General features: G+C 45.6%; 1 protein-coding gene across 1 annotated transcript in view; it reads left to right on the top strand.

The window, feature by feature from the left end:
- The window catches only part of si:dkey-71h2.2 (low density lipoprotein receptor adapter protein 1), a 99,527-nt gene that overhangs the window by 33,124 nt on the left and 49,883 nt on the right, over positions 1-16,520 (top strand). Inside the window, 1 exon segment of the mRNA XM_060916089.1 lies at positions 2,896-3,008. Coding sequence (XP_060772072.1) covers positions 2,896-3,008 — 113 coding nt within the window.

The following is a 16,520-nucleotide window of genomic DNA, read 5'->3' as shown; positions in this document are numbered from 1 at the left end:
TGTATCATTCAGATTTCATGAATGAGGCTAGATTATTTCTACGACCTCCACACAGTCTCTCACACACTTCTGTTGATACTCTGTTATTGTGATCCAATTTTCTTTAGAGGAGTTGTTCTCAAAGTGGGGCCCGGTTACCCTCAGGGGTATGCGAAGCAGGGTGTTCAGGGTTTATGATTTTTTTTTAATTTTTATTTTGTTACAGTGGTGGAAATCTGGGCGGCACGGTGGTGTAGTGGTTAGCACTGTTGCCTCACAGCAAGAAGGTTCTGGGTTTGAGCCCAGCAGCCAACAGGGGCCTTTCTGTGTGGAGTTTGCATGTTCTCCCCGTGTCTGTGTGGTTTACCTTCGGGTGCTCTGGTTTCCCCTACAGTCCGAAGACGTGCAGGTTAGGCTAATTGGTGGCTCTAAATTGACCGTAGGTGCGAGTGTGAATGGTTGTTTGTCTCTAAGGCTACATCCACACGGCAACGAGATTTTTTTTTTTTAAATATCGCGTCCACATGGGCAACGGATCAGTAAAATATCAGGTTCTTATGGCAATGCAACGCTTGCTGAAAACGATGCCACACCACTACGTGCGCTGTAAGACGGTCCCATCGGAGACACCAGAACAATAGAAGTAGACGCATGCGCATAACTGCGCATGCGCACAGTGACTATCCCTGTCCCTGTCACACGCACACACTTTCTCACTCCCTATCCTATGGATATAGTCCCTTTAAATCACGTGCTCGTTTTTTGAATGGAGACACAGAAAGAGGAATGAACAGGGGTAGATGGAAGCCGGTACGGCAACATTCTGATATCCTCCAGAATTCTTTAATGGTCCGGAATAAACATCTGAAGAGGTGAGATCGCTCCTTTTTTTCCCCTATTTTTGCTGGCGGGATTGACTCTGCCCTCAGGGCTATTCTCTCACTCTCTCTCACTTTGCACCATTACACAATAAATATTCACAGTGAAAATATTTTGTAAGTGCGTTTCATGAACCAAGTTATAGGATTTGTTGACAACTCGCATCGAGTTCGTTACACTTCTACCCGGCGTGAAGCACATGTGGTTGTGACGTCATCGTAAACAAATCCGTTCTACTCATCCAGACGACTTCGCAACGGCTCCGTTGCCAGATTTTTTCACTCTGGAACCCGTTCTCAAAAGATTTCGTTTTGGGGCACCCAAAACGCCGGTGCCGTGCGGACGCCAGGCCGAAACGCTAAACAATTTTATCAGATTCACCTGAATCCGTTGCCGTGTGGACAGGGCCTAATGGTGATGATACACGGGGCAACTTTTTGGGCAATGTTGCCGAGCAATGTTGCTGGCAACGGGCAACTAGGTGAGACACAGGGCAACTTTTCAGGGCAACTAACAATGGGCAACAACAGTTAGCAACGGCAGTTTACAGTTAGCTAAAAAAAATCGATGTCTTAATTTTTGCTGTGACCATTTAATCAAGCTGTCGTTTTTTAGAGCTTTGGTGAGGTAAATTCCTCACCAAATAGAATATTAAAATAACAACTTACCGGCGTAAAAACAGATGAGGAGTCTCTCCATCTCTTCACTCCACTGACACTGAGCGGCCGCCATATTTGTTTGAAATTTCTGATCCGAACCTCACCGGAGGTCACATGACTCGATACTCGCATTCTGATTGGCTTATCTCAAAAAGTTGCCAGAGATTATCAAAACCATTCAGAAAGAAACAATGTTGCCCAATCTCAATAGAAAAGAGTCAAAACGCAATTGCCCAGCAACATTGCTCGGCAACATTGCCCAAAAAGTTGCCCCGTGTATCATCACCATAAGTGTCAGCCCTGTGATGACCTGGTGACTTGTCCAGGGTGTACCCCACCTCTCGCCCATAGTCAGCTGGGATAGGCTCTAGCTTGCCTGTGACTCTGTACAGGATAAGTGGCTACAGATAATGAATGAATGGATGGATGGATGTGGGAATCTTCTATTTTAAAGTTTAGAGTTTTATTCCGTGAATGGAGTCAATCCAAATCCATGGACCTCAATTGTTCTGCTGGTGGAAAGCTTAGGAATAGAAAATGTTTATTGCGCTAATAACTACAGAAACTGCTTGTACACATTTTAAATAACTGTTCATTATAGGACCCAATCTGTACTGAGAGGGTCTGTGGATTTTATGTGACACGTGTTTCTGGATACAAACCATTTGAGAAGACCTGCTGGAAAGAATAGAAGAATTAAAGCCTATTGGTACAAGTTCCCGCTTAAAACCTTACCTGAATGTGAGATTAAGATAGCATTGATCCAATTTTAGAAAGAAAAACAGACTTCAGTTGTGTTCCTCTTCCTTTGGTGACAAGCTTTCTGGATTGGATTACAAGGGATGCGTATTCATTTCTAAACTTTGGCTTTTCACTGTGATTCAACATAGCCTATTGAGGAAAGGATTCAGGACGAAGCAGAATGCATGACAGAAGAGGATTTGTTTTCTCTGTGTGGTAGAGCAGAAAGTTTTTTACACCACACAGACACATTTTATTGGAGCCTGACTCAGAGAGATTACACACTGGCTTTAGTCTAGCTGCGAGCTAGTATTTCATTCCTGCACATTGACTGCTGTCTCATGGGCACAGTAAAGGCCCTCCAGATATAGTTTGCCTGATTTTCTCATTTTCTTTTGTCCTTGAGAAGCTCTCTCTCTCTCTCTCTCTCTCTCTCTCTCATCACATCACACACTCCTCCCAATGTTGGCCCGGTTTCTACATTACACCCCCTGTTTCTACATTGTACCCCCTACCACAGCAGTTTGCACATAAGTGAAGTGTTTTGCTTAATTACGTTTGACAAATAAAATAACACAACATATGATATAACGTATTTCAAATTTGGACATTAGATTTGTTTTTCTGACTTTTACAGGCTCGTGCCAGTGCAAAAAAATTTCGGAAGGTGACCCTCACCGTTTCCCCGAAAGGGATCATCATTACAGACACAGAGACCAGCGATCTCATCGAGAATGTGTCTATTTACAGGTAGTAATACAATACAAGAAACAGACAGATCCAATCTGTTAGTGATTTTGAAAGGAAATGTTGTTCAGAATGCTGATGTGCAGCACTTGCATGTTTCAAAAAGGGATCTACAGTACTGATAAAAAAAAAATTTGGACATACTTGTGCATTACTATGAATGAGTAAGTGTGTCCAAACTTTTGACCGGTACTGTATTTGCTAGATAATTGATTTGAGGCTCTTCCTTGTTCTGCCTTGATGAATTCTTGTGCTGTATTTGAGTCAGGCTTTCATATTTGATGTTTCTTGGTCATAATTGACCAGGTCTCTTAATCATGTTTATGAGGCATTTGAAAAAGATGAATGATCACATTCTTGTATTAAACCTTTTAAACAGTCTAATTCTTAGTCATTATTACAAGATTTGCATTGCTTTTTGGAATTTATGATGAATAAACCTCACTTATACAGTGTGGGAAATAAGGAATTTTAAAGCAGATACGCAGAACCTTTATTTTTAAATAAATTTCTGAGTGGATAGTATCTCCATCCTTGACTCTTGTATGCTGCATAAATGGGAATAAAAAATATATATTTTTGAGAGTTAAAATCGACCGCAAAGTTGGCATTCGAGCTGCCCCGCTGAGCCGGCCAGCCCTGAGTGCGTGACGTCACAGTGGTAACCGGTTTTAAGGCCGAGGCCTTTTACAGCTATAGACCAAAGTCATATAAATAAAAATTTATGGTGAAAGTAAGAAATACCGTTACCGACTCGCTCAACTAAGACTGATTTGACTTCACTGATTGTGGGTTGACTCTCATTAAAACAGGATAGGTGTTATAACTTATGCAACATACATGTACATGCATGCATTTTCACTGATAAAACGTAAAAGGCTCATTAAATAATCAGATGAACTGAGACAATCACATTCTGAAGCAAATTAAATAATCTTATACCGGTAACTTAAACACACAATACGAGTTACATGTATTAATCTAAATGCAGGTAAACAACGTGGTGTTTTTTTATCCAAATGAGAGTCGGAGCTTACCTGTCTGTGTTCTCGCTTCTTGAAGGCCGATCTTGTGGCTGATTGTTTTCGAAACAGTCTGATTTTCAGTTGTTTGTTCAGCTCTCCGTTCATTCGCTTCTTCCACGTAAGGACGAGATGGCAGCAATGTCCAGTTTAGAAATCAGACGGCTGCTCCACTCATTCACTGTTTTCTTCATGCTGTGTATTCCGCCATTACTGCTGGGCTCAGGCAATTACTAAAATCCGGGATGGAATGGGACGTCACCAATTTTAGCAACAACTGCAGGGAGGTCACTGCCCGAGCGATATGTTCCATCCCGTTTCGTCCCGGGCTTTAGCAACAACCCTCGGCTCACTCCAGGAGAACTGGTGCAACTGAACTCACTTTCCTTTAAAAACTAACTAAATAAATAAAATAAATACTTTCCTTTTCTTGTAGTTTTCTTTTTCTTTAATTGTTGGTACTGCACCCTCTTTCAATATGGGCTTATAGCCAACGCTCCTCAACAGATCAGAGGTTTCGTATGAGTCTTCAGTAAAATGTGCAGAGCAGAGGAGAGACCACTTCATAGGCGCCCAATGTGCACGTGAACTTCTCGCAAAACGCGTCCAAATCTTTGCAGTTTGAACATTCTTGGGCCATGAATGCAACGTAAATCCACCTTCTGTCGTGTTGCTGCACCCGCCAGCAACACATCTACATGGCATGGTGATAAATTAGTTCAAAATGGAGGATCGGAATTGCAGTCAGCTCTGTGTTTTTAGTATCGCGGGAATGGCGATGAGACCGATAGACTTCCTGCTGTGACGTTACGGACGTCAAGGTCATTCACTTAGACCGCTACCTATATCACTTTAATCGTAAAACTTACTATATTAGATTTATTGTTAATGCTTAAAACTATTCCTGTGCCATTCTTTAGGTCTCAAGGCATTTATAAACGAAAGTGAGGCCATGGTTCTGCATATATGCTTTAAGCAGACTGTCACAGGAGAAACAAGTCTGAAATGTTGTCTGCCTGTTCAAATTTCAGCCTGTCTGAATGACAGGCCAATGGCCCGGAACAATGCGGCCAGGGTTCCGAGGGCCCGCTTTAGGGCCCCGGAAGCTGAAGTGGTTTAGATGCCTGGAGATGGTTTCTCAGCTATTTCCAGGCACATTTTTTGTGATCTTCAAAGGCCAAATTACACTAAACATTAGTTGCTAATCACACTACAAATTGAATATAATTTACAAGAAAATGTCAGAAGATTTAAGAAAAACATGCTTAAAGTTCTACCCAAGAAAACAGTAGTACACACAGGTCAGTTCCATGTCGAGAAAAAAAGTATGAGGGGCAAGGATGTTCCGGTTGGTTACAACTTAGTGGTCCTCATATATACAGAGGTGCTTGAAAGTTTGTGAACCCTTTAGAATTTTCTATATTTCTGCATAAATATGACCTAAAACATCATCAGATTTTCACACAAGTCCTAAAAGTAGATAAAGAGAACCCAGTTAAACAAATGAGCCAAAAATATTATACTTGGTCATTTATTTATTGAGGAAAATGATCCAATATTACATATCTGTGAGTGGCAAAAGTATGTGAACCTTTGATTTCAGTATCTGGTGTGACCCCCTTGTGCAGCAATAACTGCAACTAAACATTTCTGGTAACTGTTGATCAGTCCTGCACACCGACTTGGAGGAATTTTAGCCCATTCCTCCATACAGAACAGCTTCAACTCTGGGATGTTGGTGGGTTTCCTCACATGAACTGCTCGCCTCAGGTCCTTCCTGTTAGGACTTGGACTGTTTTGGCCTCTAGAGGCCGCTGTTATTTCCTTTTCGTGTCATATTTATTTTGGCCTCTAGAGGCCGCCACTGTTCCTGTGTTTTGTGTTTTTTTTTGTTAATTGCCTGTTAGTCCTAATTATCTTCACCTGTGTCCTTAATTAGTTTGTGTATTTATACCCCTGAGTTCAGTCCTCTTGTCACGGAGTCTTTGTGCTGTTATGTTTATCTCCAGTTTCCTTTGTACTGTGTTTTGTGGATCTTCTGAGCTTTTGCATTTTTGCCTTTTTCTTTTTTGAATTATACTCTTTGTTTTTGTTTTTTTTGTTTTGCCCTGGATTGTATATAGTGTACATAGTATAAATAAACCTTTTGTTACTTTTTCTACTTCCGCCTCACGCCTCTGCATTTGAGTCATTCCCCTGGTGGCCTAGTGGGGGTTTGCTGGATCATCACACCAACGAACCAGGTTTGAATCCCAGCAAAACCTTAACAGAAAGACTCCGTCATGACCGACTCAGCAGAGGCTGCTTCAACTGTCTACCCGGCCAACCTTCAGGGAATTATGGCAGCTTTGACACGCTTCGGAGCGACCATGGACGCTCATGGACGTACGCTCACCAGCCAACGTGAGGCCCTTGCTCGCCACGAGGAACTGCTTCAGCAAATTGGGAAAACCCTGGCACAGCTGACATCTCTGCCTGCATCTCCTGCTCCTGATCCAGTTCCTGCTCCTGATCCAGCTCCCACTCCTGCTCCAGTGCCTCCTGCCATGCTGCCTTCTTCACCTCGCGAACCCAGCCTTCCTGCACCACAGAGGTATGACGGCAAGCACAGTGAGTGCCGAGAGTTCCTTACCCAGTGTCAACTCACCTTTGAGCTTCAGCCTACCACCTACACTACGGATCGCCGCAAGATTGCCTTTGTGATCACCTTATTAGCTGGTAAGGCGCGAGCCTGGGCTACTGCTATCTGGCAAAGACAGGGACCTGAGTGCTTTGATTTCCAGCTGTTTTCTGAAGAGATGCTTCGGGTCTTCGATCAGGCAGACATCAGTACCGACGCAGCCCGAAAGCTCATGTCCATCCGGCAAGGAGGAAGCGTCGCAGATTACGCCATCTCGTTCCGAACACTCGCAGCAGTAAGTGGATGGAACGAGACTGCCCTGGTGTCAGCCTTCCACCATGGTCTGTCTGATCCCATCAAGGACGGTCTGGCCTCTATTGGATGCCCAAGTGACCTCGAAACCCTCATCTCACATGCTATTCATCTGGACAACAGGATGAGAGAACGCCACCAAGCCTTGAGCCCCCCCAGCCTCCCTACCTCTACCTGGAGACCGTCTACCTCCTTCAGTGACTGTCCAGAACCCATGCAAGTGGGTAGTACTCGCCTCTCCGCATCTGAGAGGGAGCGCAGAAGGAGGGACAAGTGCTGCATCTACTGTGGCAAGCCTGGTCACTTCCGAGCATCATGTCCCGAACTCTTGGGAAAAGGACCGCCCTGTCCAGCCGAGGGAGGGTTGTGACGGGGCCTACCCTCTCTCCCGGACTCCCTGGCCAAGGAATCTACATCCCGGTCTCCATCTCCTGGGGTGAGTCTGTCCACTCTTGTCAAGCTTTGATAGACTCAGGGGCGGCTGGGAACTTTATGGATATTCACTTCGCCCAAAGCATCAATATACCTACTGCACCTCTTGAAGTCCCTCTGTCTGTGTCTGCCCTCGATGGCCAAGCGTTAGGTGATGGAAGAGTCACTCAAGTTACTTCTCCAGTCTTCCTCCAGTCTCAAGGTCACAAGGAAGAAATATCCCTGCACCTGATTCCTTCACCTGAGTTCCCAGTTATTCTAGGCCTTCCTTGGCTTACTCGCCACAACCCTCGCATAGACTGGGTAACAAGCCAGGTTGTGGAATGGGGCCCTGCATGCCATGCCTCTTGTTTGCTCTCTAGCTCTCCTGTGTCTCCTGCCGAGCCCCCTGATCTCACCGAGTTATCTCAAGTTCCCACAGAGTACTGGGATCTCAAGGAGGTATTCAGCAAGAGCAGGGCCGCCGTTCTTCCTCCGCACCGGGCCTACGACTGTGCCATCGACTTGCTCCCTGGGACTACCCCTCCTCGTGGCAGACTGTTTTCCCTCTCTCAGCCAGAACGCAAGGCTATGGAGGAATACCTCAAAGATGCCCTGGTCTCTGGGTTCATTCGACCCTCCACCTCACCTGCTGGTGCCGGCTTCTTCTTTGTCGGCAAGAAGGATGGGGGGCTTCGACCATGTATTGACTACAGGGGCCTGAACAAGATCACTGTGCGCAACCGATATCCCCTTCCGCTGATGTCCACTGCTTTCGACCTGCTCCAAGGCGCCACCGTCTTCACCAAGTTGGACCTACGGAACGCATACCACCTCATCCGTATCCGACAGGGAGACGAGTGGAAGACTGCCTTTAACACCCCGTCTGGGCACTACGAATACCAGGTGATGCCCTTCGGACTCACCAACGCACCAGCTGTTTTTCAGGCCCTAATCAACGACGTCTTAAGGGACATGATTAACCTGTACGTCTTTGTCTACCTCGATGACATCCTTATCTTTTCCAAGACCGTGCAGGAGCACCGCCACCATGTCCGCCAGGTTCTCCAGAGGCTGCTACAGAACAATCTGTTCGCCAAGGCCCAGAAATGCGAATTTCATGTTCCCGAGGTCTCCTTTCTGGGATTTATTGTACGGACAGGCCAACTCCAAATGGACCCTGCCAAGACCCTGGCCGTCCGGGACTGGCCTACTCCCAAGTCCGTTAAGGAGGTTCAGCGGTTCTTAGGATTCGCTAACTTCTACCGCAAGTTCATCAGGAACTTCAGTTCTGTGGCAGCACCCATGTCAGACCTCACCAAAGGGACAGGTGGATCTTATGGCTGGTCTCCTCAGGCAGAAAAGGCGTTCAAAGACCTCAAGGCCCGCTTCTGCACGGCACCCATTCTGGTCCTCCCGGACACCTCCCAACCATTCATCGTGGAGGTGGACGCCTCGGACAGTGGTGTCGGCGCGGTACTCTCTCAACGTTCGGAAGGAAAGCTGCACCCCTGCGCTTACTTCTCCCACCGCCTGAGTCCTGCGGAGTCCCGGTACGATGTGGGGGATCGAGAACTGCTAGCGGTCAAACTGGCCCTTGAGGAGTGGAGGCACTGGCTGGAGGGAGCGCAACATCCATTCCTGGTTTGGACTGACCACAAGAACCTGGAGTACCTCCAGCAAGCCAAGAGACTGAACCCTCGACAGGCTAGGTGGGCCCTGTTTTTCAGTCGGTTTGACTTCACCCTCTCGTACCGTCCTGGCTCCAAGAACACCAAACCTGACGCACTGTCCAGGCTGTTCTCTGCCACTAACAGGGAGAATGAAGTCGGGCCTATTATCCCGGTGTCCCGGATTGTGGCCCCTGTCCGCTGGGGTATTGAGGAGGCTGTTCGACGAGCCCAACGCCAGGACCCCGGTCCTGGGACGGGGCCACCGGGCCTCTTGTACGTCCCACATCAAGCCCGGGCCAAGGTTCTCCAGTGGGGTCACTCTTCCCCTCTCACCGCCCACCCGGGAGCTCGGAGGACCCTGGACTTCCTGAAAAGACGCTTCTGGTGGCCTAACATGGAGCAGGAAGTAAGGTCATTTGTCCTGTCCTGTGAGGTTTGCACCAGAACCAAGAACCCACGACAGCGTCCCCAGGGTCTCCTGCATCCTCTGACCATTCCCCGGCGTCCCTGGTCCCACGTGGCAGTCGACTTCATCACGGGTCTCCCTGAGTCACAAGGTAACATGGTCATTTTGGTCATTGTTGACAGATTCTCCAAGGCCTGCCGCTTCATACCTCTGTGCAAACTCCCCTCTGCTCTTGAAACAGCGAAACTTATATTTAATCATGTCTTCCGAGTCTTTGGTCTTCCACAGGACATCGTCTCAGACCGAGGGCCCCAGTTCTCCTCCCGAGTGTGGCACGGGTTCTGCAAGGTCATCGGAGCCACTGCCAGCTTCTCCTCTGGGTTTCACCCACAGTCCAATGGTCAGACGGAGAGGCTCAACCAGGACCTGGAAACCACCCTGCGAGGCCTGGCTATGGATAACCCGACATCGTGGAGCACCTGGCTGCCATGGGCAGAGTACGCCCACAACACCCTGCAGTCATCGGCCACCAAGCTGTCGCCATTCCAGTGCCAATTCGGGTTCCAGCCACCTCTGTTCCCGGACCAGGAGGAGGACGCGGGGGTGCCCTCGGTCAACCAATATGTGAGACGGTGTCGCAAGACCTGGAGCAAGGTCAGGAAGACCCTCATACAGACCTCCAGAACCAACCAGACTCAGGCCAACCGCCATAGAAGACCTGCACACACTTTCCGCCCTGGGCAGCGGGTTTGGCTGTCCACTAAGGACCTTCCGCTGCGGGTGGAGAACCGCAAGCTTGCTCCTCGCTACATTGGCCCCTTCAAGGTGGTGCGCAGGGTGAACCTTGTCTCCTACCGGCTCCAGTTGCCCCGGACTCTGAGGATCAACCCCACTTTCCATGTTTCCCTGTTGCGGCCTGTACTGACGTCTACGTATGCCCCTGCCCCTAGGAACCCCCCACCCCCCCGCATCTTCCAGGGGCAGACTGTGTTCACTGTGCATCGCCTGCTTGACTCCCGCCGGGTCCGCGGCGGGTTGCAATATCTGGTGGACTGGGAGGGCTATGGTCCTGAGGAGCGCTGCTGGGTTCCTGCTCGGGATGTCCTGGATAAAGAACTGTGTCGGGACTTCCATTCGGCCCATCCGGATCGCCCTGGGAACGTCAGGAGACGCTCCTAGAGGGGGGGGGTCCTGTTAGGACTTGGACTGTTTTGGCCTCTAGAGGCCGCTGTTATTTCCTTTTCGTGTCATATTTATTTTGGCCTCTAGAGGCCACCACTGTTCCTGTGTTTTGTGTTTTTTTTTGTTAATTGCCTGTTAGTCCTAATTATCTTCACCTGTGTCCTTAATTAGTTTGTGTATTTATACCCCTGAGTTCAGTCCTCTTGTCACGGAGTCTTTGTGCTGTTATGTTTATCTCCAGTTTCCTTTGTACTGTGTTTTGTGGATCTTCTGAGCTTTTGCATTTTTGCCTTTTTCTTTTTGAATTATACTCTTTGTTTTTGTTTTTTTTGTTTTGCCCTGGATTGTATATAGTGTACATAGTATAAATAAACCTTTTGTTACTTTTTCTACTTCCGCCTCACGCCTCTGCATTTGAGTCATTCCCCTCGTGGCCTAGTGGGGGTTTGCTGGATCATCACACCAACGAACCAGGTTTGAATCCCAGCAAAACCTTAACACTTCCACAACATTTTGATTGGATTAAGGTCAGGACTTTGACTTGGCCATTCCAAAACATTAACTTTATTCTTCTTTAACCATTCTTTGGTAGAATGACTTGTGTGCTTAGGGTTGTTGTCTTGCTGCATGACCCATCTTCTCTTGAGATTCAGCTCATGGACAGATGCCCTGACATTTTCCTTTAGAATTCGCTGGTATAATTCAGAATTTATTGTTCCATCAATGATGCCAAGCTGTCCTGGCCCAGATGCAGCAAAACAGCCCCAAGCTATGATACTACTACCACCACCATGTTTCACAGATGGGATAAGGTTCTTATGCTGGAATGCAGTGTTTTCCTTTTTCCAAACATAACGCTTCTCATTTAAACCAAAAGTTCTATTTTGGTCTCGTCCGTCCACAAAACATTTTTCCAATAGCCTTCTGGCTTGTCCACGTGATCTTTAGCAAACTGCAGATGAGCAGCAATATTCTTTTTGGAGAGAAGTGGCTTTCTCCTTGCAACCCTGCCATGCACACCATTGTTGTTCAGTGTTCTCCTGATGGTGGACTCATGAACATTAGCCAATGTGAGAGAGGCCTTCAGTTGCTTAGAAGTTACCCTGGGGTCCTTTGTGACCTCACTGACTATCACATGCCTTGCTCTTGGAGTGATCTTTGTTGGTCGACCACTCCTGGGAAGGGTAACAATGGTCTTGAATTTCCTCCATTTGTACACAATCTGTCTGACTGTGGATTGGTGGAGTCCAAACTTTTTAGAAATGGTTTTGTAACCTTTTCCAGCCTGATGAGCATCAACAACGCTTTTTCTGAGGTCCTCAGAAATCTCCTTTGTTCGTGCCATGATACACTTCCACAAACGTGTGTTGTGAAGATCAGACTTTGATAGATCCCTGTTCTTTAAATAAAACAGGGTGCCCACTCACACCTGATTGTCATCCCATTGATTGAAAACACCTGACTCTAATTTCACCTTCAAATCAAGTGCTAATCCTAGAGGTTCACATACTTTTGCCACTCACAGATATGTAATATTGGATCATTTTCCTCAATAAATAAATGACCAAGTATAATATTTTTGTCTCATTTGTTTAACTGGGTTCTCTTTATCTACTTTTAGGTCTTGTGTGAAAATCTGATGATGTTTTAGGTCATATTTACGTATGCAGAAATATAGAAAATTCTAAAGGGTTCATAAACTTTCAAGCACCACTGTAGGTACTATAATAACACTCATGAAGCATGTCAACAATGACTATTTTTTATACTATGTTTATACTAAGTCTATAAGAAATTTAGTCATTTAACAATACAACTCTTCTTACATGATAGAGTTAAAATTTTCAGTATGAGATTCCAGGTAACTTTGTAACAAAATGACTTTTAAAATGACTCAGAACTAGACGTGGTGATATAATTTGGCATTCAGACTAAAATCTGCTGGACTAGAACTTAGAAAAGAGAAGAAAACACCGCGAAAGAGAAACCAGTCAAAACCGAAAGAGTGAAAGTGATTATCAGGCCGTTACCATGGGAATAGTCTTTTATGAATGCGTAAGTGGGTGCTCGGCGCTCTGACTCCGGTGTGACTGAGTGATGAAAGTTTTATGTTTCATCTAATTTCGGTAATTTAAAAAATATAATATTATTTGGCAGTGGGTACCTAGAAAAGTGTAAAGTATAAAGCTTCTCTCAGTATCATGCTCGTATGATAACAACTCAAAGATATTTATCTAAATACATGACCTACTCATTCTAAACCTGCCGAGCTTCACTGGAGAAGCTCTTGACCCCAGAGGGTTGAAATATGATGGAAAAAACACTGTCAGGGTCCGAAACCAGTAATATTCCATTTTCTTTTAACATTAGTGGTAAACCTATCCAGCTGATAACAGTGTTGCGTGTTGTCATGCCAGAATGCACTCCTACTCACTGATGAGAGGCGACTTGTCGTTCATCGAGAACGTCTGCGATCGGCCAATCACAGGCTGTGTTAAGACATAATGTATTCGCTCAGTGTAACATTTGGAAGAAAATTAGAAGTAGATTAGACCCATATCTTTACAATTTTTCATGGGCTATCCGGTTTGATGCTTTTGAAATACAGACGGACAAATGCGAAAATTACCGGTCAATGTCCACCGATCCGGCCTTATTTTCCACACTGCTTCTATGAAATTACTGTACGCCACTTGTTATTGAGTAAAATAAGCACATTTTTGATTAATTTGGGGTACTATCATCCAGAGATAAGAGAAAAACCTTGCTGAGTGATTATCCAAGACTGGTAGTCTAGACTGCCGTGTCAAAGTTTAGCTATTATACTTGCTTTTTAATCATCACAAATTTAATCAGGTTAAAAGATAAAACAGCAATCTAAACACAACTTGCTTCTCAAGCTTGCAGTTTCAATCACGTTATGAAGCAAAATCACATCCCAACTACATCTCAAAAGGATCTGAAAATACCCCAGAAAATCTGACACTGTAAAAAGGAGATAAATGTTGCCCTTGTTATCTCCGCAATTGCATGAGAAACAAGCTCACTGTGGTGCACACACTTCTGATGTGTAGTATCTGCAGTATGCCTTTTTATCACTGATCTTGTGCAGACATTATCCACTCTGGAACCCCGCTTTCCCTCTCCCGATATTTACAATATAACTTAGAACAGAAATGGTTCTGTACATCGTAAACACACTTTCCGCACTGATACTGTCCCTACTGTTTGTCAATCAGATGAGAGAAACTAAAGCAGTGATGGAATAAAATGGCAAATTAGCCCAGCTTGACTGGAACACAACAGGAAGGTTAATCCTAATAGCGTACCAGCACTACTGTGAAAAGATTAGTGCTGGCACCCTGTTACTTTGGATTACTGAATCATGTGCTCTAACAGCTGTGTTAGATTTGAACAGAATTCTGCAGTTTGGTTCTGTTATTCGGCGGCGTAGTGGTTAGCACCGTTGCCTCACAGCAAGAAGGTTCTGGGTTTGAGCCCAGTGGCTGGCGAGGGCCTCTCTATGTGGAGTTTGCATGTTCACCCCATGTCTGTGTGGGTTTCCCCCAAAGACATGCAGGTTAGGCTAATCGGTGGCTCTAAATTGACCGTAGGTGTGAATGGTTGTCTGTGTCGCCAGGTCATTGCAGGGCTGACTTGTCCAGGGTGTACCCTGCCTCTCGTCCATAGTCAGCTGGGATAGGCTCCAGCTTGCCTGTGACCCTGTAGAACACAATAAGTGGCTACAGATAATGGATGGATGGCTTCGTTATTCTTTCAGTGATATTTATTAATCATATTAATTCAGCTTAGAACTCATAACCATAATGCTCTTGTTAGGTTCAGATGCATGACTGAAGGGATACACATGGACTACTGTTTACATTTCATCGACCAAATATACTTGATCTTGAAGCATCCTTCAATAGCATCCTTAAAAATAGGACAGACTGGGGGCGTCGTGGATAAGGCGCCATACCATAAATCCGGGGACCCGGGTTCGATTCTGACCCGAGGTCATTTCCCGATCCCTCCCCGTCTCTCTCTCCCACTCATTTCCTGTCTCTACACTGTCCTATCCAATAAAGGTGAAAAAAGCCCAAAAAATATCTTTAAAAAAAAAAAATAGGACAGACTGATCGATTTCCAGATCAGAAGGTCTCCCCCCACCCTGCTCTGTCCTGGTCATGACACTAGCCACACTCCTGTTGGTCACACCATGTGTCCTGCCAGACTCTTCACTTCTCTGTGGTCTTCTGCCAGCATTATTAACATAACTCTAAGAAAATGAAAAGGAATGGAGTTGGAAATGCACTTAACTGGCCCCTCTAGTTGTTTTTCTTTTCTTTTGCTCTTGGCTTAGGAGGAGCATCTCCGGAGGGAACGCCTGGAGTGCTGCATTTCTGTGTCAGACGCAGTCAGTGCAGACTTTGATCCCAGAGACTCGGCTAAAGCTCAAAGAGCTAGACTTGAAAAGCCAAATTTATTATTTGTTGCTCAATCAGAGAGCTTCTTTGTCAGTCAGTTGGAGAGTAATGGTACAGGGTTTCTAATGATATACAGTGTATGTACAGTGCCTTGCAAAAGTATTCATCATCCTTGGTGTTTAGAAGAAACCTTTATTCGTCACATGCACACTTCAAGTACAGTGAAATTCATCCTCTGCATTTAACCCATCTGAAGCGGTGAACACACACGCGCGCGCACACTCTCAGAGCAGTGGGCAGCCACACCAGAGCACCCGGGGAGCAGTCAGGGGTTCGGTACCTTGCTCAAGGGCACCTCAGCCCAAGTCTGCCCCATGTCAACCTAACTGCATGTCTTTGGATTGTGGGGGAAACCGGAGCACCCGGAGGAAACCCACACAGACACGGGGAGAACATGCAAACTCCACACAGAAAGGCCCTCGCCGGCCACTGGGTTCGAACTCGGAACCTTCTTGCTGTGAGGTGACCGTGCTAACCACTACACCACCGTGCCGCACTGTTTGTCCTGTTTTGCTGCATTACAAGCTGGAATTAAAGTGGATTTTTGGAGGGTTAGCACCAGTTGATTTACACAACATGCTTACAGCATTAAAGGTGCACATTGTTGTTTTATTGTGACACAAACAATAATTAACCCCTTCAAATCCCCTGGACGAGTCACGTACGTCATGAAATCTTTTACCGCTGTGCCTTATGATGTACGCTACTTGTCATAAATGCCTCCTTTTATGTACCTTACATGGCACATTACTTTTACTTCAGAGTGGTACACTACCATGAGTTGGCCTAGTGGTTAGTGTGTCTGCCTCTTGATTGGGAGATTGCGAGTTCTATTCACGGTTGGGTCATACCAAAGACCATCATCAAAATGGTATCTAGTTACTTGGTGTACATTGTGTTTTCAAGTACTACTAGTTTATGGACAGGTTCTCATTGACAAGACCCATTGTCTTGGGGGGGGTTTGGATGTTTTTGATTACTAAAGTTATTTTTACTCTACAACAGTTTTTTTTTGTGATTTTTCTATACAAATATTAAAAATATAAAGTTCTGAACAAGTTCAAGAAAGATTATCAAAATATCCCAATTTTGACCTATTTTTGTCCTATATGCCCGGCACATTACAATTAATTATAGGTGGCAGCCAAGAGGTAAAGATGAAAAAACAGAAATCTGGAGTGTGCATAGGTATTCACCCCCTCAAAGTCAATACTATTATAGAACCACCTTTTGCTACAATTACAGCTGCAAGTCTCTTGGGGTATGTCTCTATTAGCTTAGCACACCTAGTCACTGGGATGTTTGCCCATTCCTCAAAGCAAAACTGCTGCAACTCCTTCAAGTTAGATGGGTTGCGTTGGTGTACAGCAATCTTCAAATTATGCCACAGATTCTCAATTGG

Source organism: Neoarius graeffei, chromosome 3, assembly GCF_027579695.1.
Source record: "Neoarius graeffei isolate fNeoGra1 chromosome 3, fNeoGra1.pri, whole genome shotgun sequence".
Lineage (NCBI taxonomy): Eukaryota > Metazoa > Chordata > Actinopteri > Siluriformes > Ariidae > Neoarius > Neoarius graeffei.
Note: the sequence above shows the minus strand (reverse complement) of the source record. Positions and strands in the feature narration are given on the sequence as shown.